General features: G+C 44.7%; 2 protein-coding genes across 2 annotated transcripts; both read right to left on the bottom strand.

The window, feature by feature from the left end:
* Positions 1–2,856: 2,856 nt before the first annotated feature.
* LOC127776013 (putative receptor-like protein kinase At3g47110) lies at positions 2,857–5,348 on the bottom strand. Its single transcript, XM_052302363.1, has 4 exons — positions 5,105–5,348; positions 3,567–4,115; positions 3,116–3,444; positions 2,857–2,874 (listed from the first exon to the last, which is right to left on the bottom strand). Exons 1-4 carry the CDS (start codon positions 5,346–5,348, stop codon positions 2,857–2,859), a joined length of 1,140 nt encoding a protein of 379 aa, XP_052158323.1.
* A 5,940-nt stretch (positions 5,349–11,288) lies between these two features.
* Positions 11,289–12,098, bottom strand: LOC127775921 (LRR receptor-like serine/threonine-protein kinase EFR). Its single transcript, XM_052302269.1, has one exon. It carries the CDS (start codon positions 12,096–12,098, stop codon positions 11,289–11,291), a length of 810 nt encoding a protein of 269 aa, XP_052158229.1.
* Between the last annotated feature and the right edge of the window lie 15,694 nt (positions 12,099–27,792).

Raw genomic sequence — 27,792 nt, 5'->3', positions numbered from 1 at the left:
GGCTGGCTAATAACACTGCGTATATTAATAACACGGCCTTGATTAATAACACTGCGTAGCTCTAGGATCGTCTTTATAAAATGGCTTTGGGTGACTAAGTGACTTTTAAATGCTGTTTACTGCAAAACTTAACCCCTATATTATTACCCTTTGTACCCCCTTGCATTAATCATGCATCTGCCGGTGTGGCTTGCTGAATACTGTGGTTGTACTCATTCTTGCTCAATCTGCCCCCCCCCCTTCAGTAAGAGAAGCTTTAGAGAAGATGTCTTTGGTGGAGTTCTGGCTTATACCCCAGTTGAGCGCCTGTGAAGATGGAGCCGTAGGCCCGCTAGTCCGCTGCTGTTTATTTTTGTTTGTCAGGCCTGAAGTGCCTTTGTAATAATGTAAATATTATCGATATAATAAAGATGTGCCTTTTGTATCATGTTTATGTGGTGTACCCCGGCTTTTCCTGGAACGGGGATTAATACACTAGCGTTCGGGAAAAGGTAATTTTCTCGGTCGTGACAAGGCTACCGCCAGCGAAGAGTTCTCTTTGCTGGCGGGCGTTCCTTTCTCGGCCGCCAACGAAGATGTGTTTTGGCTGGCGGTAAATAACCGCTAGCAAAGATCGACATTTTCACTGGCCTTTGCTTTGTGGCGGCTGCGATTTTCGCCATTGGAAACCCAAAATGGCCGCCACGAAAGATGGTTTTCGTAATAGTGGACTGTATTTTTTTTTGGAAAATTGTGATGTATATGACTCAGCTGTCCGACTCACGTATGACTAAATTTAATCAACGGCTGCATTCCATAGGAACAAGCTCACCTTGATTGATTTATGTTGCATGTCTCTAGTTATTTATAAAAGTTGTGCAACTGGATTAGCATTACTTTTTTTTTCTCACCTACCTGTGTGTTTAGTTCTTTGGGTGTAAAATTTTTGAAGTATATCGACGTACATTTGAAATATTAAACGTAGACTAATAACAAAACAAATTACATATTCCGCCTGTAAACTGCGAGACGAATTTATTAAGCCTAATTAATCCGTCATTAGTAAATGATTACTGTAGCATCACATTATCAAATCATGGCGTAATTTGGCTCAAAAGATTCGTCTCACAATTTACATACAAACTGTGCAATTGGTTTTTCCCATATTTATTATCCTATGTATGTGTCCAAATATTTAATGTGATGTTTTTGGCCAAAATTTTTTGATCTAAACTAGGCCTCAGTCAGTTTCTCTGTCCGTTTGATTTCTTCTCATGCACGCTGTATCCATCTGATCTTTGCCGATAGCTTTTAACTTTGTTAATGGCACCTTTCTCAGGAAATCAATGACAGTGCAATCAAATGTCTAGCACTTGCATGCTTTTGCTTTTTTTTTTCAATGTAATATTTTAATTTAGAACGTAATTTTTTTTGGACTTACAATGTAAATAGATTGAACTTATAGTGTAAATACACTAAATTTATAAATTTAATTTTTAAAAATTACAATATAAATACCTATTAATTTTTTATGAAAAATATATCGCCATAAATATAAATACTCCCGTGCGTATGTCGTATATGTTATTTTGGGACACAACGCAGCCCATTCCCTCTCGCGATTTTCTCCCAGCCACTCGGGCTAGCAAGACCTCGCCGCGACGTCGCCGCAAACCACCACCTCGCTGCGTCCCCCTGTTAATCCACGGCGGCGGTGTTCAGCCGGCCGCGGAATCCTCGGCGTCCGGCCAGTGTCCCCCGTTGCTTCCATCTTCTGGTTTTTCTCTTCTTTCTCGCCAGCTGCAGCTAGCTAGTCATCCTTGGGCACTCAACCTGTTTGTGGATTTTCCTCCTCGAAGAAGAAATGCAGCTGCTTACCCTGCCGGGATACCTTATAAATAATTTACTCTGCCCGCGCATCGCCGTTCACTGCATCCAGATGCGGATGGAAGCTTGTGTGGTTTGTCTATGCTGGGGAGGAGCCGAGGAGGCAACGAGAAGCCAGAAGGCTTGGGGAATAGCAAGGTATGGGACCAGCAATCTAATATATAAATTCATATTTGGTTTGCAAGAGAAGAAGTTGTTTTGTTCGGTTATTCAATATGTATACACATGAATCTTCTTTTCAACTCAGATTAGGAACATGGAGATGCTTATGGGAGTATATATCATTTGGCTAACACCCTCCCCCCCCCCCCCCCCCCCCCCCCCCCCTTCCTGAATTATCAGATGAACATATCCTAATGCTCTTTCCATTATTTTCCCCATGCATATTGGTCGGTGCAATATGTTCCTTGCTTGGCTGTTTGCGTGGATGATTACATGGAACCTGTAGCGGTCTAGGGACGGACAATAAGGATTTATTGAGCAGAAATTTTCCAAATTTTGGTTGTCTTGAGGAGCCATGTCTGGTTTCATGTCCAAAATTGACACTATATGCATGTTTCACATAGCCTTGTAACTTGTTACTCCAGACCGTATTGGGTTGGTCTAGTTATATATCCTTCAGAAAAACATCAAAGTCATGTGGCACGGTAAGTAACAACACATACAAGTTCGATTATAACTTGGCTATATAGCCTAAATTAAATCAATAATTTACCCTCCACCCATTTTAAAATCTAGTCCCTATATAATCTTCAGTCAAGCTTTTTGTTTATGCTAAGACAGATTTTCCTTTACCTAATATAACCTACTTTTCTTTTAAGATCCATAAACTTTTCTGCAACAGGTGTATCGAGATAAACTTCCTTGATACCTTACGATTGTATCATAGCGCATTTACTAAGACATTTATCATTTGTCGGAAGCAATGGGAAACCAGTTTATATATGTATTTTAAGTTATACTCCTATCATTGTTATTTCATAGCTGGTCTCACTCTCTGTATTTTCCCTGAAGGATGGAAAGATTTTAGCGCTTTGATACAGAGTTTTCCTTATTACATAATACCGGAGACATCTGGTCACCGGGCGAGCAAAACAACTGACTGAAGAAATCCTCTAATATCATAACTCTATTCAATATGTTAACATTTTTCCAAGTTTGACATATTCTCAAGTATAAAGATGCATAGGTTCTCAACACTGGAATGATAATAGGAAGCGAAGGAATTCTACAAAGAGGATTCCATTACCTCTCTGATCCTGTTCAGCTTAGCAGCAGCATGTTTCATGTCCATTCTTTCTGATGGGTTTTCCTTTGAACATGACACACCAACTTCTATTACAGAAGATAAGCAAGTGAGTATCTCTGCATCGTTGTCATACTGTTCCACGTGCAACAGTGCTGGGTCAATGATTTCTGATATTTTTTCAGGCAAGGTCATCTCAGCATGTAAGTGCAGGGTCAAGCCTTCTCTGAACATATTATCAGTTGGTGCCTTCCCTGTGAACATCTCAAGCAGAGTAATCCCAAAGCTGTAGGCATCACCAACAACAGATGCTTGCCCACCTGCTCCATATTCTGCAAGAATAGAAATATGAGGACAAGTCGATATTATTTTCAGAGAGATGATAAAATAATGGTCCAGAATACCATACAAATTAGTTGATCAAGAAATGTGATTACTGAAATAGTGGTGCTACCTGGAGCAACATATCCTATGGTTCCTCTTATCCCAACAGTGCTGCTGTCCCCAGCACTCAAACTGGATTGTTCTATGGATTCGCCAACCAGCTTTGCAAGTCCAATGTCAGCAACATAAGCAATCCAGTCAGCACTAAGGAGGATGTTGCTAGGCTTCAAATCACAATGAATCACTGTCGGGCAACTGTTGTTGTGAAGATGGTCTATGGCATCGGCAACATCAACAGCGATGTTTAACAGTTGGGCAATGCTCAACTTGTGTGTCTGCTCATGGATTCTTGGGTGCAGCCACCTGTCCAGGCTGTACTTGGGCATGAACTCAAACACTAGAGCTCGGAAGTCATTGCCTCTGGTATCCATACTAGAGCAGCAGGTGATAATCTTGATCAGGTTCCGATGTTTCACATTCCTCAGAGCCTCACATTCTGCCATGGAACTTCGGGAAGAACTAGCATGCTGAAGAGTGAACACTTTGACAGCCACAACAACATTCACAGCAGATGGAAGAGACATATTTCCTCTATACACTGATCCATATTTTCCAGATCCTATCAGATTTGCAGGTGCAAAACCATCTGTAGCTTCAAATAGTTTGTGGTATGAAACTCTAGGATACTTTTCATTCAACATAAGGTCACTTGTAGCATTCTTCCTGTCCGTTTGTTTTCTCCCTTTGAACAGAAAGAGTGCGACGCACAGAAGAGATGAGCATATAACAATTCCAGAGACAAGAAGCAGAATCCTAAGCAGCATCTGTTTTCGCAATTTATGTGGCTTGACTTCGCATGGAGGCAAATTCAGTTCTGCAATGCCCCCACAAAGCCCATAATTTCCTAGTACTGAGAACCCACTCATGTTGGCAAACACACCATGTGATGGCACCTCACCGCTGAGATGATTATAGGAGAGGTCTAGCTCTATCAGAGCGCTTGATTTCTCAAGAAGTTGTGGAATGGTTCCTGATAGGTTGTTATGAGCCAGGTATAGCTGCTGCAAACCATGAATGTTGCTCAGCTGTTGTGGGATGCTACCGGACAGTGCGTTTCTCGTCAAATTCAAGATGCTCAAGCCTCTCAAATTACCAAGTGATGGAGGAATGCTCCCTGCGAAGTGGTTGCTGTCTAGAGCTAAGTATACTAAACTTGCACAGTCGCCAAGTGTTGTTGGTATTTTACCTGATAAGTTGTTTCTTGACAGAGACAGTGTTGTCGCGCGCCTCAGGTTGCCAACTTTTGGAGGAAGAGCACCAGAGAGATAATTATCAGAAAGCAACAGTGAATCAGTCAGTGAAGGGAGGCTGAAGATTACATCAGGGATAGACTCAACTAGCCTGTGAGAGGATAAATCAAGGTTTGTTAACCTCTCCATGCTTCCAAGGCTTTTAGGAATGGGGCCATTTAGCTGATTGTTTGACAAGTCAAGAGTCAGAAGTTGTGTGAGATTGCCAATGGAAAATGGAATGCCTCCTGACAAGCTATTCATGTTCAGCCACAATACCTTCAGGTATCACCAGGAATATTACCAAACAGATTATTACCTTGGAATTCTAAGTCCTCAAGTCCATTAAGGCTTCCAATACCTAGAGGAATTATCCCAGAGATTTGGTTTTTTGCCATGCTTAGCCACTGGATTGAACTTGATAAATTAGCAATAAAACTTGGAAGTATTCCCCCAAGGGTGTTGTCACTAAGATCTATCACCTGAAGTCGGGTGCAGTTTGTGAAATATCTCAGGAACTCCCAATCCCCATCATCATTAGCTTGCAGCTTGTTACTCCCCATTTGAACGCTAACTGGGCACAGTTTTCCTATCTCAGGAGGTATCCTCCCTTCAAAGCTATTCCTAGCAAGACCCAGTACTTGGATTTCAGTGGCATTAGAGAGGGAGGCAGGGATTGTTCCAGAGAAGTTGTTGCCAATGCCACCCAAACGGAGCACTTGAAGGTTTGGTAGGTGTGTCCCAGCTGTTAGAACCTCAATGGTTACTCTCATTGAGAAGAGGATGGCACAAGAGATGGGGCAATTTTCTGGTTTTCTCTCATTCACAAACACAAAGCCATACCTTCCCGAGGAAGGTTGGATACATATATATATAGCCATAGCTGGCTGCAAGCCTATTGCTGCACTCTTCTAGTCTAAAATTCGAAATTTGAAAGGGATGCTGTCCTAGAGGGCATCCCAACTGAATAAAGCATAAAGGGGGGCATAAAGGAGATGCTGACCGCTGCTGTCCTACTAACCGCAGCTGTCCTAGCAACTAAAAATATGCTAAAGGAGTAGATGTTGTCCTGAAAAAGGTGAAACTACCCAAAAGCAAAAGAAAGAATCACAAACAAGGACCACAAAGACTTATCCATCATTCTCCCCCTAAGTCTTGTGCGTCGTCTTGTGGGGAAGTTGGGCCATCCCAATCCTGGAGCAGAGCTCGAGGAACTTGATCCTCCCAAGAGGCTTGGTGAGCAAGTCCGCAAGCTGGTTCTTGGTGTTGATGTAGCTCGCCTTGATGCTCCCTTCCTCCAAGTAGCTTCGGATGAAGTGGTACCTCACCCGGATGTGCTTGCTCCGTTCGTGAAAAACGGGGTTCTTTGCCAGGGCTAGAGCGGACTTGTTGTCCACCCTGAGCTCTACCGCTCCAATGTCTCTGCCGAGGAGATCACCAAGCAGTCGAGCAAGCCAGAGCGCCTGGGTCGAAGCGGCGGATGCCGCCATGTACTCGGCCTCGCAGCTGGACAGGGCCACCACCTGCTGCTTGATCGACTGCCAGCTAACGAGGCACTCGCCGAGGAAGAAGAGAATCCCGCTCGTGCTCTTGCTGGTGTCGATGTCGCCGGTATGGTCGCTGTCGCTGTACCCGACGAAGTGTGCCTTGCCAGGACACCTCGGGTAGTAGAGACCGTGGTCGAGAGTCCCCGCAACGTAGCGGATGATCCTCTTCACAGCCTGCTGGTGCTCCGTCGTCGGTCGCTGCATGAACCGACTAACGTAGCCAACGGAGAAGGCCAAGTCCGGCCGTGTGTGGGTGAGGTAGCGAAGACTCCCCACAAGACGCCGGTACTGTGTAGCATCCACCTCCTCCGTCGTGCTATCGCGGCTCAGCTTCAGTCTCTCCTCCATCGGAGTGAGAGCTGGGTTGCAATCGGTGAGCCCAGCTAGCTCAACGACGCGCTTGGCGTAGGCGGTCTGTCGAAGCGTGATCCCGGAGTCGTCCTGGTGCACTTCGATCCCCAGGTAGAAGGAGAGAGGCCCCAGATCACTCATCTGGAAGGTGGCCTTCATCTCCTCCTTGAACGCCGCCACCTCCGCATCCTTGGTGCCGGTGATCACCAAGTCGTCGACGTAGACACCCACCAGCAAGGCATTTCCTCCATTGCCCCGCCGGTAGATGGCCGCCTCGTGTGGGCTTTGCTCGAAGCCCATCCCCTTGAGTGTGGAATCCAACTTGGCATTCCACGCCCTCGGTGCTTGCCGCAAGCCGTAGAGGGCCTTGTGCAGGCGTAGCACCTTGCCCTCCTTGCCGGGGAGCACGAATCCCGGAGGCTGGTGCACGTAGACCTCCTCCTTCAAGTCGCCGTTCAGAAACGCCGACTTGACATCCATGTGATGGACACCCCAGCCTTCCTGAGCAGCCAGCGCAAGGAGGAGTCGCACAGACTCCATCCGTGCCACGGGAGCGAAGGCATCGTCGTAGTCGATCCCCTCCTGCTGCACGAAACCGCGTGCCACCAAGCGAGCCTTGTGCTTGACGATGGCTCCTGCTTCATCCCTCTTCAGCTTGAACACCCACTTAAGGGTAATCGCGCGGTGACCACGAGGGAGGTCAGCAAGCTCCCAGGTGCGGTTCTCCTGAACCGCGTCCATCTCTGACTGCATCGCGGCACGCCATGCCGCGTGTTTCTCGGCCTCTGCGAAAGACCGAGGCTCACCGTCGTCGCACGCAAGGTGCAACTGCGCCTCCAGGTCGCGAGGCACCTGTCCCGGCACCGGCTGGTCGCCGAGAAGATCCTCCATCGTACAGTACCGTAGCTGCTCGCCGTCGTGGTACGCGTCGATGCGCTCCCCGTCGTGGGAGAGCGGAGTAGCGAACTCCACCGGGCTGCGCTAAACACGAGCTGGCGTCGGAGTAGACGTGCCCGGAGGAGTGGCTGTTGGTGCTGGAGCGCGTGGGGTCACCGGCTGGGGCGGTGTCGGCGAAGAGCTCGTCGTAGTTGAAGTCGTGGTCCGAGGATGTGTTGGTGTCGAAGTCGGTGGAGGCTCGGGGACTGGGGTAGACACGCTCGGTGAAGAAGAGCTGCCTACTCCCCCAGCTCCCTCGAAGTGGACGTACTCGATGGTGAAGTCGTCGTACGTCGGAGTCGAACCATCGTCCACCGCCTTGTCCCATACCCACCCTTGCCCTTCGTTGAACACTACGTCGCGCGCCGTGCGCACACGCTGTGTCTCCGGGTCGAGAATGCGGTAGGCCTTCGAGCCTTCCGCGTAGCCGACGAACACCCCTGGGGTGCTCCTGTCATCGAGCTTGCCGATGTGTCCAAGCTCCTTGGCGAACGCGAGGCAGCCGAAGGCCCGCAGGTGGGAGACCGCCGGCTTGCGCCCATGCCAAGCCTCGTACGGTGTCCTGCCATTGAGAGCCTTGGTAGGCGAGCGGTTGAGGATGTAGACGGCCGTCACCACCGCCTCTCCCCAGAAGATGGCCGGCATCCCCCTCTGCTTGAGGAGAGCCCGAGCCATCCCCACAACCGTCTGGTTGCGCCGCTCGACGACGCCGTTCTGCTGCGGGCTGTACGGCGCGGTGTAGTGGCGCTGAATGCCCTCATCAGCGCAGTACGACGCGAATTCAGCCGCCGTGAATTCGCCGCCGTTGTCGGTGCGCAGCACGCGCAGCTTGCGGCCACACTCCGCCTCTGCAGCAGCCTGCGCGTGCCTGATGGCGTCCGCAGCCTCTCCCTTGCTGCCGAGGACCATCACCCACATGTAGCGGGAGAGGTCGTCGACGAGCAGCAGGAAGTAACGTCGTCCTCCTGGTGTGGCCGGTGTCACTGGGCCACACAAGTCCCCGTGCTCGAGCTCGAGCCGTTCCTTGGCTCGGAAGCTCGTCTGCTGGGGAAAGGGGAGCCGCCGCTGCTTCGTCACCACGCAGACGTCGCAGAGCTGCTCCACGTGGTCAAGGCACGGCATGCCTCGCACCATCTCCTTGGCACTGAGCTGCTTCAGGGCCTCGAAGTGGAGGTGCCCGAAGCGCTCGTGCCACTGCCACGCCTCGTCGTCCCGACGAGCAGCGAGGCAAACTGGTTGTGCGACCTGCGCGCTGAGGATGTAGAGTCGATTAGTGCCTCTGGTTACCTTGGCAAGAAGGCGACGACGGCGATCCCAAATCCTCATGAGTCCGTCCTCGACCAACACGCGTGAGCCGTTCTCATCCAGCTGTCCCACGCTGATGATAGAATTCCTCAACGCGGGGATGTAGTAGACTCCGGTGAGCAGCCTGTGCTCACCGGACTTGGCGGTGAAGGTGACGGAGCCAACGCCCTTGATCTCCACGCCGGAGGCGTCCCCAAACTTGACAGAGCCTCGGACGCTGGAGTCGAACTCGGTGAAGAACTCCCGTCGGCCGGTCATGTGATGGGTGGCGCCGGTGTCGAGGTACCACCTATCAACCTTGTCGTTGCTGGAGCCGTTGCAGAGGGAGACGAGTACCTTCGGCTCATCGAGGTGGAGAAAAGCCGTTGCGGCCGGTGCCGCTGGAGGTAGCTCGATGCTTGCGTGAGCCAGGAGCAGAGCCGGTTCTTCCTCCTCCACCCGTGCAACGTGGGCCTGGCCGCGTCGTGGCTGGCGACAGTCTTTGGCCCAATGGCCAAGCTTGCCACAGTTGCGGCAGGCGTCGTCTCGTGCCGGCTTGTGGTTGCCGGCGGCGCCGCCTTGGGCGCCTCTGCGAGCACCACCCCTGGCACGTCTTCGCGCCCACCGCTACTGGACACCTCCGCGCCCCTTGCGCGGCTTGCGGCCGCCTGTCGAGGGAGAAGACTCCCCCTTCCTCCCGTCGCTCTGAGAGGCCTCCCACTGTTCTCGAGTGAGATGGAGCTTCCCGCCGATGGTGATAGGCCCCGAGAGAGGCTGTGGCTCATCACCATCGACGACCTTGAGGCGACCTAACGCCTCCTCTATCGACATCGTGGAGAGGTCCAGCAGAGACTCGATCGAGCGAGCGATCTGCCTGTACTTCTCTGGGACGCAGCGAAAGAGCTTCTCGACAGCTCTCTCCTCGTCGTAGGTGTCGTCGCCGTACTGCACCATCTTCTGCAAAAGAGTGTTGAGACGGAGGGCAAAGTCATCAACATCCTCACCCGGCTTGAAGGCCAGGTTCTCCCACTCCTTGCGGAGTGCCTGCAGTGTGGACTTGCGGGCGCGGTCGCTGCCGATGCGTGCCGCAGTGATGGCGTCCCAGGCCTCCTTGGCAGTCCGCTTCTGGGAAAGCGAGAACTGCATCTCGGACGGGACTGCAGCGATGAGGGCATCCAGTGCCCACCGATCCTCATCGTAGTCGACGTCGCTGTACCGGACTGCCTCCCACATGTGCCGCACCTGGAGCCTCACCCTCATCACCGCGGCCCACTCGATGTAGTTGGTTTTGGTGAGGGTAGGCCACCCACCGCCGGGACCAAAGTCCCTGACCACCGTCTGGACGCCGTGGTGACCATGCCGCCGGTCAGGGGAGGGAGAGCCGCGCTGCCTACGAGGGCCGCGCGCGGGCTCCGGGCTGCCGCCGGCACGCCAGCGCCCGTCTAGGTTCCCGTCGGCGGGTGCGCGGTCCCTTGGACCGCCGCCGCCACCGTGGAGGTGGGCTGCTGCCCACCGCTCTGCCCGCTCCCGCGCCCTTCCTCTTGCCAGCTCCTCAAGCTCCCTGTCGGCGGTGATGTCGCCGGCGATGGAGCCGTTGATGCTGCTGCGCAAGGTCTCAACCTCTACCTCCGCCGCACGTGCCGCATCTTCCGCCGCCTCTGCTTCCGCCTCCGCCCTGGCTGCTGCCAACTCCGCTGCCGCCAGTCTGGCCGCCCTCGCTGCTGCTGCAGCGGTCTGAGCCGTTGCTCGCCTGCGCTCTTCTGCTGCAGCGAGCTCGGCGTCCTGCTGACGCCGAGTGCTCGAGGCGACCGAACGCCGAGACCGAACGTCGGACATGGCGTGCCTCCGGGAGGCTGCTGCGTGGAGAGGGGGAAGGGAGAGGGGAAGGAGCAGCCGGTGCTGCTGCTGCTGCTGCTGTTGGCTGAGAGCTCAACCGAGCTTGGGAAGGGGTGGAACAGGAGATGTTTAGCCTACAGGAAAGTGTGGCTCTGATACCAAATGTTAGAACCTCAATGGTTACTCTCATTGAGAAGAGGATGGCACAAGAGATGGGGCAATTTTCTGGTTTTCTCTCATTCACAAACACAAAGCCATACCTTCCCGAGGAAGGTTGGATACATATATATATAGCCATAGCTGGCTGCAAGCCTATTGCTGCACTCTTCTAGTCTAAAATTCGAAATTTGAAAGGGATGCTGTCCTAGAGGGCATCCCAACTGAATAAAGCATAAATGGGGGCATAAAGGAGATGCTAACCGCTGCTGTCCTACTAACCCGGTTAGCTGTCCTAGCAACTGAAAATATGCTAAAGGAGTAGATGCTGTCCTGAAAAAGGTGAAACTACCCAAAAGCAAAGAAAGAATCACAAACAAGGACCACAAAGACTTATCCATCACCAGCATCGGGTGGCAATCTGCCGTGCAGCTTGTTTGAACTGAAACCAAGGTATTGAAGAGACGATATGTTGAAGAATAGAGGTGGTAGTGTGCCCGAGAGGCTGTTCCTCGAGGCTTGGATATATTGCAGATATCTCAAGCTGGAAAGGCCCTCTGGTATGGTTCCTTCCAGCTGATTCTGATAGAATGCTATTTGTAGAAGCATGGTAAGGTTGCCGAGCGATGGAGGGACAATTCCTGTGAGATTGTTCTCACCAAGGTAAAGAACTTTCAGCTGCAGCAACGATCCCAGACAGCTCGGAATCGCCCCATGGAGCTCATTGGCCTCCACGCTGATATACACAAGGTTGGAACAGTTGCAGAGCCCAGCAGGAATCTCGCCACTGAAGTGGTTGTACGCTAACTCAAGATAGCGCAGGCGATGTAGTCGGCTGATGACGAGATGATCTATCTCTCCAGAGAGTGTGTTGTTGAAGAGATTGAGGGTGTGAAGGAAAGTGAGGTTGCCAATGACAGGAGAGATGCTTCCTGCGAGACCTAATGAACTCAGATTTAAAGAGGTTACCCTGCCCGGATGCCGGCGGCTGCATGTCACGCCACCCCACCGGCAGAAGTCGGAGCCGGTACTGCCATTCCATGAGCTCAGTGAGCCCAACTGGTCTGACACTGACAGCGCCGCCCTGAATTGCACTAGTGCTTCTCTGTCACTGTACTCGCCAGCGAGGGAGGAAGAGAAAGCCGGCCAGAATGTGAGGAGGAACAACAGTCGAATGATATTGTGGAGAATTGGAATCGCCATGGTTTCTAGTGTGCACAATACGAGCAAAGGTTTTTCCTTTATATGGTGGGTGGATGTAAACGCTCGTTCCCAGTGTTAGCAGCGTACCAGGTACGATTGTACTGTGAAGTTGGTTAGCAGTTGGGTTGGTTGCGCTACTAAGACCTGATCAACGTCTTAAAGAACGACGAGGACGAGAAGACCTGCGAGTATTGACTTTACAGCAACTTTTCTTTACGCTAATTGGAGGCCCTGCTTTAATTTTAGGAGAAAAAAAATATAAAAGCTGGAAATTCTTGTGTTGATCGGGAAAATTCGCACATCAAAATGTGAAAAATGAAAGCATTTTGACAGTTGATGTAGCAAACAAGCTGTCATGCACTTGTACTGTTGGATTATATATGTCCAAGGTTGCTACACGAGCGCAAAGCCGGACTCAGATTTGCATGCCTGAATTTTTGTCGAGATCTGGTGAAGCTCACAACAAATCTAAATCTATGAACAACAAATCTCGAATTGTGTCAGTTCCATGGAGACCGTCGAAGGGGTCATCAGTCCGTCAAGCGGTCTGCACACTTATAACCAGGGGCGGATCCAGAACCAGATTGTAGGGGGCAGGGGCGGATCTACCTATTAGACGGGGTGGGTCAAACGACTCAGCTACGACTCGTGTCGTCCCACACTATCAAGACCCCCTTTTCCCCTTATAGTAGTCATGGATCATCAAAATTAGGTATAACAAGATATAAACACCCAACAGATTGAGACACTTATACTAATGAACTATTAATACGATATGTGTTGTGTTCGATTGCTCTTATCGAGTGAACATCTCCGTTCTCCGCCCCATCTATATTTTAAAGCCGCGTCCGCCACGGGAAGGAGGTACTCATCTCCTTCCTTCTTCAGTCCCTCTTACTCTTCATTTTCTCACACTTCTCCTTTCATCTCACCTTCTTATCAATAGTGATCCAGAGGGGTAGGGGGGAACTCGAGTCCCCCCAGCACCCACATTGGATCCACCCCTGCTTATAGCATAGGCTTGTTGATGAAATTGTCACGGCAACGCCGGCCCCCTATCCATATCATCATTGCCGAGACCCCTTATCCATCTCACTCTATTACTGCTGTATTGTTCTGTTTGTAGGGTCACTTTTTTAGTTCAGTTCAATTTTACTTAACTAGGATGGAAGCCCGCGCAGATGCGCGGGCATCTTATTTATTGTTTTATGAAATAGTGCTAAAAAAAATCACATCTCACCATTTCTACGTCGTGAGATAGATTATAAAGTATAATATACTTAAATGATAAGAATATCTCTCACACTAAAATAAAAACATTTTGTCCCAATTACATATAAATTCTCCTATTCTCTTAACAAGTCATTATAACAATTTTAAAAGCTGACTATACCTATTAATAGATGAAACTGCATATGTGTGAATAAAATAAGCCTAATACATCATTAATACATTACTTAGCTAAGTGTCCATGTCTCACTTATTTTCAAATCCATATTTAAATATTTTAAAAATACCATTTTGTACCAATTAATCGGATAACCTTCAAGTTAAACATGAATGCCTCACTAACGGTGAAGTAGGACATAGCCGCCGATACTTCTTTTCTCTATTACCTTGAAAGATGGGTACCTCATTGATGTAGCTATGTCTTCTCAAGATCAGGTTGAAGCATAATTTTAATGTCTAATTTATTATAACACCCTCATAGAGTATTGTATTGGTACACTGGAGTTGCCTCAACTCAGCCATTTGTACGCCCTTGTTATACTTACGACAGCGTAGCAAACTCTATTGTCCATGCTTGGTATCCTTCATGGAAGAACAAAGAGAAGATGAAGGTAACCAAATAGCTTTTTAAGCTTTGAGTATATTTGTGGTATAGAGTGGACACGATTTATTTATGAACTTAATCATTACTACACATATACTCAATTGTTTTATAATTTAGCTAGAATATTCTTTTCTTTTTAAAAAAGAATGAGCGAGGTTCATTATTTGATGGTAACTTAAAAAAATATAGCTAAATATACATACCACCACGATAATCTCCAGAGCATCGCACTATTGTTTATATTTTTACAAATACCTATAGTTTAACACTTGGTTTGTTTTTATCACCTATTATTGATAATGACATGATACACCTTTTACTAAGTTAAAGAATATATTTATTATTTCAAACTTATTTACAATAACTAATTCATGGGAGTATACTTATATTCACATCAGTGAGGTGTATGACATACATCATCAATAATGTCTGACATGTTAGAATTCCTAGAAAATATATCATGATTATTTTATTGCACATGTTACCTGATTGTTCATTTGCTGTCGAAACTATTTGGCAAACAAAAAAACATGTATACATGACAATAAATCATATGATGGGTTAAGGGGCTATTTTATAGCAAGATCATTGGCAAGAAATATTTTTTCACATCTATGTACCATGTATGTTGCTCACTTCTCAAATACCAATTAAATAGTTCTGAAAAATTAAAAAAAACTTTGAGAACTTAATCTGAAACAAATTAAAATTAAATCAGATCTACTTGAAAAACACAACTAATTATGTTGTTTTCATTTTTATTTGCATATGCATATTGAAAGTAGCATCGTATATTTATCAAGTGATATTTAACACCTAAAATATGATATGAAATATTAAAAAATTAGCATAAATTTAATTATTATATGTTGGCCCCATGTGTCATGATATATTTAGGGCCATAATATAAATTTTATAAGACATAACTTGTTCATTTAATTAAGGAATACAACGGATCACAAATTAGATATATAATTTGAAAATAATTTTAAAGATGAACGTTCGAGATGGTTGATTTGATATTTGATAATTATATTATAGATCTAGTTTATATTTGTTCATATTTGTGGAGTAATATATTTTTCTTTATGTGGTGAAAAGTTCTATTTTTAACCCGACAGTACTACGTCGAATTTTTTATTAGCTTTATCGTTTTTATACGTACGTACTGTATGTATGTTTTTTTCTTGCTGCGAATAGTACAGTACTGAAGCTTTATTTCTTTTTTGAATCTTATGCGTACGTACTTATGTTTGTATGTACTTAAGTATTTTTCTTAACAATTGGAATATATAGATCTAATCTAGTGATGTAAAATAACGGGTCCACCAATTTAAATGAAAATCGATTGTGAGATTTTGCAATGCCATGTGGCAGCCTACGAGCATTTATAGGAGCGCCACATGGTAACATATATGCACATAAAATGTTAAGTGCTTTAAATTATACATATGTGTGTAATATATGTATTTACACACACACACATATATATATATAGTAAATTTGTTTGGTGCTCCATGGTGCCCGCGCACTATTGTTTAAATTGAGTATATACCCAATTCAAATGAGTATGAAACTTTTTCAATTACTTAGGTATTAACATTAACTACTTTACTAACTAGTTTAAAGCAAGTTTGAACTGAATTTGAACTTGTTTTTGTTAGATTTTGATTCTAGGTATATAGCATCCATACATATAATTAGTTAGGTATGTAATCATGGATTGTGAAATAAAGTTAAATTTGAGTTGTTTTGTTGATAAGTATAGGTATGAATCAAATTATTATAACTAGGTATATACTCACAATTTGAAAATTTTGAAAAATTTGAGTGATTTTGTGCATTAGATACCATGGTGCCCCATATGAGTGTCCTATATATATATATATATATATATATATATATATATATATATATATATATATATATATATATATATCAAATCTATTCTACACCCCCTTCCATGGGTCAAACCCACCTCCCCCACCTTCTCTAGGGCCCAAAACCCCCTTCCCACCTCGGTCAAAGCGTCCTCCCGCTAGTCAAACCCGCCCATTGACTCCCTTTCCCGCCCACCACTTTGCTGTTCTCGTCTTGTAGGAATTGTGCAGTAACAGGATGGTCATTGTGCAGTTTCAAGACAACTTTCTCGCAGTAACAACGTCAAAAAAGTAGTCATGATGAATCTAGTTTCGTTAGGCGTTTTTTTATGAACAACATGGTGCAAACGGATTAGAAAAACAAGATATGATGTGAGAGATATTGCTCTCTAAAGATTGAGATTTACCTCTTTTTAGTTCTCGTCTCACTGGAACATCGTAGTAACGTGATGGCCAATGTATAGTAACACGACTGTTTTCCGCAGTAACGACGTTAAAAAATAGTTATGATGGTTCTAGTTTTGTTAAGAACTTTTTTTCACGAACGCCATGATGTAAACGGGTTAGAAAAATAAAACATGACGTGTACGTTACTACTCTCTAAAGATTGAGATTTAAAATATTTTATCTCTAAAAAACATTACTACTCTAGTGCCACTGTTACTATGCATGTTCTCTATTACTGCAAATTTTGTCATGTAGTTACTGCAAAAATTCAGTAACGACCTATAAATTTCGCACTAACCAACTATAAATCTTGCAGTAACGTATCATGTTACTGCACTTTTATAATAATGTTACTACCGAATCATAGTAACAAGGTATGATTCCTACAGTAATATAACGAGTTTGTGTTCACAAAATTTGAACATATATAAAAAAACAAACAATGATCTCAAATCACAAAGTGTCGTAATGTAAATTGGTTAAGAGAATTTGTTATAAGCCATGAGGTCATGGGTTCTAGTCTTGAATTCATCAAACTATTTTTAATTTTTCTAGAAAAAAAAGAAAAGAATGTATATATATATATAGTAAAATTATTTGGTACTCCATGGAGTATGGGCTCCAATAGTATCCACCATTTCTCTGCTTTAGGATCCGTGCTACTCAAAACAGTGTATTAGATATATTAGCGGGTTAAACCCGATTAGAGATGCAAGATCCAGCTTTGCATTTATACGTGCATGATTTGCGCACAACTAGCTGTTTCCATATAAGCTTGTATGCATGCATCTACTTTTCAAATGTATATACTTCCTACGTTTCACAATGTAAGTCATTTTAACATTTTTCACATTTATATTGATGTTAATGAATCTAGATAACATTTATATTGATGTTAATGAATCTAGACTATATACTTATCTAGATTCATTAACATCAATATAAATATGGGAAATGCTAGAATGACTTACATTGTGAAACGAAGGGAGTATATACGTGCATGATTTGCCCACAGCTAGCTAGATGTTTCCATATAAGCTTGCATGTATCAACTTTCCAAATGAATATGATCGTGATTGCATGAACGTAATTTATTTCCAAATTATATGTACATAATCAAACCCACTAATTTCGATGTAATTGCTTTATTTCCATCCATACTATTAATACTTTCTATTTCTTGTGTATATATATACGGGCAGCGATGGCATTCCATATTTTACACACTACAGTTTCATATATATCTCCACACCGTTACACCGCCGGATGTCGACAATCTTCGTCGATGCAACTGCTGGTTGTCCACGAGCATCGTTGCTGACGACGTTCGTCCGTGATCTTCGTCGTCGTAACTAGTCCTCGGCAACATTCGTTGTGAAGCTATTGCACCACCGAACATGCAATAGCTTGATTAGCTTCTTCGTCACAGGCTGCTGATCGTCCGTGAGCTTCTTCACCGCAACCAGGCCTCCACAATCTTCGTCGTCAAGCTGTTACGCCGCCGGACATCCGTGAGCTTCTTCGTTGTCACCGCTGGTCGTCTGCAAGCTTTGTCGCAGCCGCTGGTTGTCCATGCCTTTCGTCCGCAAGCTCGTCCGTCGGCCCAATACGTCGTTGGTTCTGTTCATGGATAAGGATTTTTTTTTTCCAAATCCAATATTTGGGTATATGTACTGTTCCAAATTTTGTTAGGTCCGCTAAGATCTAATGCACTTCCAATGTGAGTATATCCTCAATATGTGTGTGTATATACTCAAAGTGTGTATATACAAAGACCTATCAGTCTTTGTAACGTGATCTATAAGGTGGTTTCGAAATGCTTAGTGAATAGACTTCGACCAATTCTCGATGAACTTGTCTCCCCGAATCAGAGTGCCTTCGTGCCGGGAAGATTGATCACAGATAATGCACTGATCGCCTTTGAGTGGTTTCACTCTATTCAGAAGAATAAGAACTCGAGTAATGCAGCCTGTGCCTACAAATTGGATCTGTCCAAAGCCTACGACCGTGTGGATTGGAAGTATTTGGAGCAAGCAATGTACAAGTTGGGTTTTGCTCACCAGTGGGTTAGGTGGATATTGTCGTGTGTAACCTCGGTGAGATTTGCATTCAAATTCAACGGAACCCTTCTAAGTTCATTTGCTCCTTCACGTGGTCTCCGGCAAGGCGATCCTTTATCACCGTTCCTTTTTCTCCTTGTGGCTGATGAGCTGTCGCTCTTACTGGAGGAGAAGGTGGAACAGGGCGACTTGACCCCTCTACAAATTTGTCGCAGAGCTCCGGGTGTGTCGCATTTGCTGTTTGCGGATGATACTCTCCTGTTTTTAAAGTCGAATAACGCTGAAGCTGCAGTCATCAAGGAAGTACTGGAGAACTACGCAGTTAGTACCGGGCAACGGATCAATCCATCTAAATGCTCCATTATGTTTGGTCCAGGGTCTCCAGCTGCTGTCCAGGATTCAATCAGACAAACCCTACAAATCAGCAACACCTTTGAGCAGAAATATTTGGGGTTTCCGACACAGGAGGGAAGGATGAACAAAGGTAAATTCCAGAGCATGCAAGAGAAGATTTGGAAGAGAATATTGCAGTGGGGAGAGAATTATCTCTCAACAGGAGGAAAGGAAATTTTGATTAAGGCGGTCTTACAAGCCATCCCTGTTTATGTGATTGGCCTTCTCAAACTTCCAGACTCGGTGTGTGAAGAATTAACCAAGTTAATTAGGAACTTTTGGTGGGGAGCTGAAAAAGGAAAACGGAAGACACACTGGAAGGCGTGGAGCTGCTTAACGCAACCGAAACTTCAAGGTGGTATGGGGTTTCGCGATATTCGTCTGTTTAACCAAGCTCTGCTAGCCCGTCAGGCTTGGAGACTGATAGATAAACCGGACAGTCTGTGTGCAAGAATTCTCAAGGTGAAATATTTCCCCAATGATTCCCTTATAGACACAAGTTTTTGCGGCAATGCATCTCCAGGCTGGAGAGCCATTGAATATGGGCTCGAGTTGCTAAAAAAGGGTCTAATCTGGAGAATTGGCACTGGAACATCGGTGAGGATATGGAGAAATCCTTGGTTACCACGAAATTTCTCGAGAAGGCCAATATCACAGAAAGGCAACTGCAGATTGCGATGGGTGTCAGAACTCATCGACAGCAATGGGGGTTAGGACAAGGATAAAATCTCTAGGTTCTTCCTTCCAATTGATGTGGAAACCATATGCAATATTCGCATCTCGTCTCGGTTGGAGGATGATGTTATATAGCATGGCACCCGGACAAGCTTGGCATATTTTCTGTCAGGAGCGCTTATACCTTGGCGATGGACCTATCTAGGTCCGATGAAAGCTCGACCTCCTCAACAAGTGGGCTGAGCAAAGTTTGGAGATTAATCTGGGCCTGTAATGTCCCGCAAAAGGTGAAAATTTTTGCTTGGAGGGCAGGATCGAACAGTCTCCCAACTTTAGAGAATAAGAAAAGAAGGAAAATGGAGGTGTCGGATGTCTGCAGTATTTGTGGGACTGAAACTGAAGATATTGGGGATGCACTGTATCGGTGCCAACATGCTAAGAGCTTCTGGGAGGTGATGACCTTAAGCCACAAGCTGTCCCCCTGGAAAGGTAACATTAGCATCCTTGACCATGTCGAGAGGACCCCCCCAAGAAGACAGGTCCATGATTCTTATGATTCTTTGGCGCATCTGGTACTCCCGCAATGAAATTTTCCATGGAAAACCGGCCCCTGGTATTGAAGGGTCGAAACGGTTCATAGAGAGCTATGTCTCGACTTTGGAAGAAATTAAGCAGTTACCTGAAGCGAATCTAGTTAAAGGCAAACATGTGGTTTGTGCGAAGGTGAAGAAAGTGCATAGGACAGTCAATCCCCAAGATGATGTTCTGCACAGATGGAAGCCGCCAGATCAGGGACTGATGAAGTTGAACGTTGATGGTTCTTTTCAACCTGATACAGGGAAAGGCAGCCTGGGTGTGGTGCTCCGAAATAGACTAGCTAGGAGAAGTCATCTTTGCAGCTTGTGGTTACATCCAACGATGTACAGGTGCTCTAGAAGCGGAACTGATGGCGTGTCGGGAGGGATTAATTATGGCTCTCCAATGGACACTGCTACCGATCATCATAGAAACTGATTGCCAGGAGATGCTGAATTTGCTCCAGTCCAAGGAGTTGGTCCGATCGGAGTTGATGTTTTCAGTCAACACTGGTGGAGAAACCATCTTTCATCGGTCGGGCTAATTCCACAATAGTCCCGGTTGCAACAAAAACCGGGACTAAAGATGATCTTTAGTCCCGATTAAAAAGGGTAACGGGCATATTTGATCTTTAGTCCCGGTTGGTCATCTTTTGTCCCGGTTCAAATGCTGTCAGGTCTTGGCAGGCCCCCCGGGATCTTTAGTCCCGGTTGGTAACAACAACCGGGACTAAAGATCATAACTTTAGTCCCGGTTGGTGTTACCAACCGGGACTAAAGATAACTTTAGTCCCGGTTGGTGTTACCAACCGGGACTAAAGATCCCGGCGATCTTTAGCCCCGGTTCATAACACCAACCGGGACTAAAGTCCCACCCCTATATATATGTCTTCTTCCTCCTCCAGCCCGAGCAAGTTTCAAAATTTCTTCAAAAAAAGAGCGGAGGTCATGCCAAATTTCTAGTGAATTTATTTTGGTGATTATATACAAATCGGAGGTGCCTAAAAGGTTAGCAACTTCATCCTCCAATGTTTTTTTTCATATTACATTTGGAGCTATGTTTTGCACACTTTTTTGTCTCCAAAATTTTGTTGTTAGTTGATGAGAGAGAAAATTTGTGTGGGGAAGAAAGAATATATAGAAATTTAGTTTATTTGCTAAAGAAGGTTTTATAAAATAGTTGAGAAGGAAAATATAGTGAAAGTTAATCTTGAATAATAGAAAACAAACTAAAATGAAAAATTAAAATAAGTACAACACATTAATATTAGTTTAAAACTTTATAAATAGTAAATATATAATTATTTGGTGTAATATTTCATAATTTTTGTATGAATAATGATATGTCATTATTGTGTGACTGTTGAAAGAGTTTGTAATTATTTTATAATTATTGTATGACTGTCGTTATTGTACGAATAATTATGTGTGTACGATTTTTTTTTTCATGTCATGTAGATGGATCGGCAATGGATGTATGCTGACCGGCGGTCCAAAGAGTTTATTGACAGCGTGCATTATTTTTTGAGAGTGGCCGAAGCTAACAGGCAACAGGGTTTTATTTGTTGTCCATGCAATAAGTGTAAGAATCAGAAGGAGTATTCTGCATCCAGGACTATTCATTTCCACTTGTTTGAGTCGGGGTTCATGCCAAGCTATAATTGTTGGACATCCCACGGAGAGCAAGGTGTTGAAATGGAAGAAGATGAAGTGGAAGACGACAATATTCCGGACTTTGCTCAGTACGCTGGATTTGAAGGAAATCAAACGGGCGAGGAGGAAAGTGATGCTGATGGTAACAACGTTGCGGATGATCTTGGTCAGATGTTGCAGGACACCAAGGAGGATTGAGAAAGTGAAAAGGGGGCCCATAAATTGGACAAGATGTTAAAGGACCACAGAACGTCGTTGTACCCAGGTTGCGAGCAGGGGCACAAAAAGTTGGATACCACTCTAGAGTTCTTGCAATGGAAGGCAAAAAAATTGGTGTTAGTGACAAGGCATTTGGCGATTTATTGAAACTCGTCAAGAACATTCTTCCGGAGGGAAACAAATTGCCCGAGACAACGTATGAGGCTAAGAAGATAGTCTGCCCTCTAGGACTGGAAGTTTAGAAGATTCACGCATGTCCGAATGATTGTATCCTATATCGCGGTGAGGAGTACGAGAACCTAGAAGCATGCCCTGTTTGCAAAGCACTACGATACAAGATTAGATGAGATGATCCAGGAGAAGTTGACGGGCAGCTAACGAAGAAGAGAATTCCTGCTAAGGTGATGTGGTATTTCCCTATAATACCACGGCTAAGGCGTTTGTTCAGGAACAAGGGGAATGCTAGAATGATGCGATGGCACGCTGAAGAGCGTCAATAGGACGGGATGCTGAGACACCCCGCCGATGGTTCGTAGTGGCGAAACATCGACAGAAAATTTAAAGACTTTGGAAAGGACACATTAAACATACGGTTTGGTTTAAGTACGGATGGCATGAATCCTTTTGGAGGGATGAGCAGCGGCCATAGCACTTGGCCCGTTACGATGTGTATCTACAACCTCCCCCCGTGGCTATGCATGAAGAGGAAGTACATAATGATGCCGATTATAATTCAAGGCCCCAAGCAACCTGGTAACGACATCGATGTGTACCTAAGACCACTGGTCGAAGATCTTAAACTGTTGTGGAAGAAGGAAGGTGTCCCCGTGTGGGATGAGGACAAACAGGAGGAGTTTAACCTACGAGCGCTGCTGTTCGTAACCATCAACGATTGGCCTGCACTTAGCAACCTATCCGGGCAGTCCAACAAGGGGTACAAGGCTTGCACTCATTGTATGGAAGAAACAGAAAGTACGTATCTTAAGCACTGTAGGAAGGTTGTGTACATGGGTCATCGTCGATTCCTTGCAGCAAACCACCCGGTACGGAAGAAAGGCAAGCACTTTGAACATAAGGCGGACCACCGTACGAAGCCTAAACATCGCAGCGGGAAAACAGTGTTTGCTATGGTTAAAGATCTTCTCCACGTGACTACGACAACATCTCATGGGTAACGAGACGATTAACCAACAACTGGCCTTCCTGGCGAGGGGACCATTTGGCTCGATCGCGACATTCCAGGGATATGAAATCAATGGATACACATTCTTCACGAGGGCCCAAGACATGAAAAGCATGAACCAGAATAGTGCTGTTCGTATCGATGCCATGGGACACGATGGTACAACTGGCACGTATTATGGTGCCATCGAAGACATATGGGAACTTGACTATGGACCTCTCAAGGTCCCTCTGTTCCGGTGCCAATGGGCTAGGTTGACTGGTGGAGGCGTAATGATTGATGACAGTGGGATGACAACGGTTGACCTTAACAAGGTTGGACACTCGGACGAACCTTTTGTCCTTGCCAATGATGTAACCCAAGTTTTTTACGTCAAGGACATGTCTAGCAAAGGAAAAAAGGGCAAAGGGCCTGACGAGCCGACGCACCACGTGGTTCTCCCAGGAAAAAGAAAAATCGTCGGAGTGGAGGACAAGACTGACGAGGATTACGATCAGTTTGATGGGCAACCCCCTTTCACGGTGACGATTGACCCTAGCATCCTCCTATCAAAAGAAGACACCCCTTACTTACGTATCGATCACAAGGAAGGAACAATAGTGAGGAGAAAGTACGTGCGGTCAACCGTCACTGTCGATGTATTGCCGTAATTGTTCTGTACATGACGTAAACTATGTTGGATGTACTGATATCCATACAAATCAATTTTTGTATGGCATATGTTAATTATGTATGATTATTAGAATTTTTATCAAATTGAAATCATCCATATGCTAGTTATATATGATTATTAGATTTTTTATTAATTATGTATGATTATTAGAATTTTAATAAAATTGAAATCATCCATATGCTAGTTATATATGATTATTAGATTTTGTATTAATTTTAAATCATGCACGTGCTATTTATATATGTTAATTAGAATTTTTAACAATTTAATATCATGCATATGCTAATTATATATGATTATTAGAATTTTTTACAATTTTAAATCATTCGTGTGCTTATTATATATTATCCACGTATTCTACTACATACAACAATAATTTTTCGAAGGTTTTATCATTAATTGTTCGACTTTAAATAATTGTAATGCATTATTTACTACTAGCCGTCAACCCGTGCGTTGCACGGGATATTGTGAATGTTGAAATATATTGTTAAATTCATAAGTGAATTTTTTTAATTGGAAGTTGATACAAAACACTTTTATTGAAACTATAGTTGCAAAAAACATAATTAGTAATTTCTTATATAATCCATTCTAATATTTCTTCTATTACTTTATTTTTTTGATACTTCATAATTTCAAATTTTAATATTAGAAATATAGATTTAAACTCTTTTTGCTGTCTCTTGTAAGCATTTGGTATAAAATAATTTAGCAATTTTGAATTAATAAGTACAGAAATAAACTTGGTTTGGAGTTAAGCTTTTTCATGATTTAATGATTCCTATATTCATAGTTATTAAATATCAAGTTGTATTCCATGTGGAGTAGTCTCAATTATAACATCTTTATAATTTAATTTTAAAATTCCTAATTTAAAAATATTATACTCGGTTTGAAGTCTTAATTATTGCTTTATCGTGATAAAAAATTGTTCTAAATTTGGAATCAGCAATAGTTCTTTCATGATTTAAATATATCAAAATTCAAAAGTAATATATATCGTTACATATCTGATGTATCAGTTATTTCCATGTTTTAATAACTATAAATTTAGGAATTAATCACTACCTATAATGTCCTTGTGTTGGTTTCCTAATTTGGTACTACCCTCCTGTTTTGAGATACATGATTTTAACTGGCACTTTTCCATCATACATTACATTCGTATGATAAATTAAATTTTTGATGAAATCATAGATTCACGAAAACAAATGTATTTGGATGAACAATGGGGCAAATTTGTTAGCGATGTATGTTTAACTATCTGGAAAAAGAAAATGACATAGGAATCCAAATCTAGTCTCCCGACAAAAATCAATATGATGTAGACAACATGTAATGTATTAGGACAATATATATATGTTGTCCACTTAAAACTTATTATTAATTTATGGTAACATAATTATTAGTAACAAAAAAAATATCAGTAACATAATTATTTATTTCAATCCAAACAAAAAAAAATCAAGAATATCATATCACATCGAATGTTGATGTGAGAGTTTAACGGGATACCTCTGTGCATTGTTGATGTAATGACCATTGATGAATCATCTTATGTACATCAGTGGATCCTAGATGCGATGGTCAGGGATAGATAATCTAGATGCAAATAGAACTTTGGATTTATGGATGTATATGTAAACACCTAAAATTTAATTATAGGGTTGTCACACCCTAAAAATCCTAAATATATAAATTGTTGTTTAATTGGAATTATTAGAAATGATTTTAAAAAGCCTAGAAGAGAAGATCTAATTTTAAATAATAAATTCCAATATAAAATGGGGCCAGATAAAATTTCATTAAATACTTTGCTTAATTCTATAATTCCTAGATTTTTCTGGGATTTATTTGAGCTAAGGAAGTATTTTCGATAAATGGAATTGCATTTCATGAATAATTTAAATTGGAAAAGGTTTTAAAAAGTCTTCTTTTGGCTTTGGGCCGAAAGTCGGCCCAAAACCCTCTCTCTCTCCCCGGCCCAAGCCGGCCCAGTCCGCAGCCGAGCCGCCGCTCGCGCGCGCGTCCGCTCGCTGACAGGTGGGGCCCGCCTGTCAGGTCGTCGTCTACCTCCGGCCGACCGCCGCCCGAACCCTAGCACCGCGCTGCCGCCGTCTCCTTCCAAATCCAGCTGCCCCTTTCCGTTTCCGGTGAAATCAAGTGAGGGGAAATGATCTCCGGGATCTCCTCTACCTTTTTCCTTTTGGAATCATCGTCTATCTCGCTTTGGAAATTGGTGGATTCGAGGTCGATTTGGATCGGTCTCACTCTCTCTAACCCTAATCTTTCCATCGCGTCGCCGGTCGCTGTGGGCCTTCGCCGCTGCCTCCTTGCCCCTATAAAAGGATCCCCAGGTCCTCCGCTACCCGTCGTCACCCTCGCCTTCGCCTCTCGTCGCCGGTAGAGCCCTAGCCCCGTGTAGCCTCGCGCCGCCGTCGTCACCGCCGCTCCAGCCGTGCATCGCCGTCGCTCCAGTCGTCGTCGCTGCTCGGGGAGGTCACCATCATGGTCGCCGTCGTGTCGCCGTCCTCGTCCGCCCCTCCGTCGTCGCCGTAGGTCGCCGGAGCACCGCCGTCGTCGTCAAGCCGAAGGTCGCCGCCGCTTCTTCCTCTACGCCGTCGCCGTCCGTTGGTCTTCCGCCGCTTCTTTGGTCACCAGTGAGTTCGCCGTGCCGTCCGCTACCCGTAGGTGCCTTCCGTTCGCGTCGTCGCGCCGTCGTTCGCCGGCGAGCTTGCGCGCCCGAGCCGCCGCCGGTGGTGACGTCACCGCTGACGTCGTCGTCGTCGTTTCTCGTGAGCCGCGGTAGACCTGATCGATCTCGGCCGTCCGTTTTGGATGGATCGATCTCGGCCGTCCAATCTTGTGAACCGCCGCCGTGCGCCCGGTCCACCGCGAACCCTAGCCGCTGACGCAATAATTCCCTTTTTATTTTCAAAAATAATTCATTATTGCGTCATAATTCAATTAAAATCCATATAAGTGTTTTAATCCTATTTAATCTTTAAAAATTCATAACTAATTCATCTTAGCTCGGATTTAGTTGGTTCAAGTCTCTAAATTTTTCTAAAATTGAGATCTACATGTTAAAAATATCCACATGTACTGTTCATGCTTGTTTATGTGCTGTTTTGGTGTTTTTGCTCCTTTCTGTTTAGATTCCGACGTTCCCGGAGAGTTCGTTTTCGCAGGAGAAGAATTTGAAGAGTTCCAAGGCTAGCAAGGCAAGTCACACAGATCCCAAAAAACCCTTTGAGCATGTTGATCCCGTTTAAAGCTATTGTTTCTATTCAACTATTGCATTTATTTTCGAATATCATTGGGTGGAATTAACCTATTGTTTGTTATAGCCCTTTTGTTCTTGATTACTTTATTCCTTGATACCTTGGGTTATTGTAACTTGACTAGTTGAGCTTTATATATTAGTTCAGCTAGATAATAGATACGGTTGCTTAGCCGTGCTTAGAAACTTTAGCACACTATTGGGATAACTTATAATTCACTATTATTTAATGATGGCTTAATGATAGCTCATGATGGTTAATCATGATTGGTTAATTAATTAATTTGCCAACTAAAACCTGATAATGGTGGGTTGTGAGCACATGGTTTTGATGGTCGTGCTCATGACAATTAAGGACCGGTTCACGAGTTTCGGTTGTGAAACATTAACCGTGCCAACCACAAGCCAGCGTGGGCAACGGCTTTACCTTTTGTATAGCATGGTTCATTGCGGGGCACCAGACTGAGAAGTGGCGGAGATAAGCCCACGGGGGTCGCTGGGGAGTCCATGCCTTGTTTATAAGGGGGTGATTATGATCTAGGAACGGTGCGCTGTGGTGGATTGTGTTGTGCGAGGGGTACTGTCACAGCTCCTTTCCGAGATACCGTGGTGGTATTGAGGCACATGGTGACATGTTGTGGGGCTGTGTCTTGTGGGTACAGTGGTACACCTCTGGCCAGAGTAAAACTATTCGAATAGCCGTGCCCGCGGTTATGGGCGGGTCTAACAATGTCTTTCGTGATTAATTTCACACTTCTCACCATATTAAAAGATGCTATAACTGGTAATAATTTGATTAGCTCCTGGTTTGGAATG

Source organism: Oryza glaberrima, chromosome 1 (assembly GCF_000147395.1).
Source record: "Oryza glaberrima chromosome 1, OglaRS2, whole genome shotgun sequence".
In the NCBI taxonomy this organism is placed as follows: domain Eukaryota; kingdom Viridiplantae; phylum Streptophyta; class Magnoliopsida; order Poales; family Poaceae; genus Oryza; species Oryza glaberrima.
The sequence above is the reverse complement of the archived record's forward strand: the minus strand, read 5'-3'. Positions and strand labels throughout refer to the sequence as shown.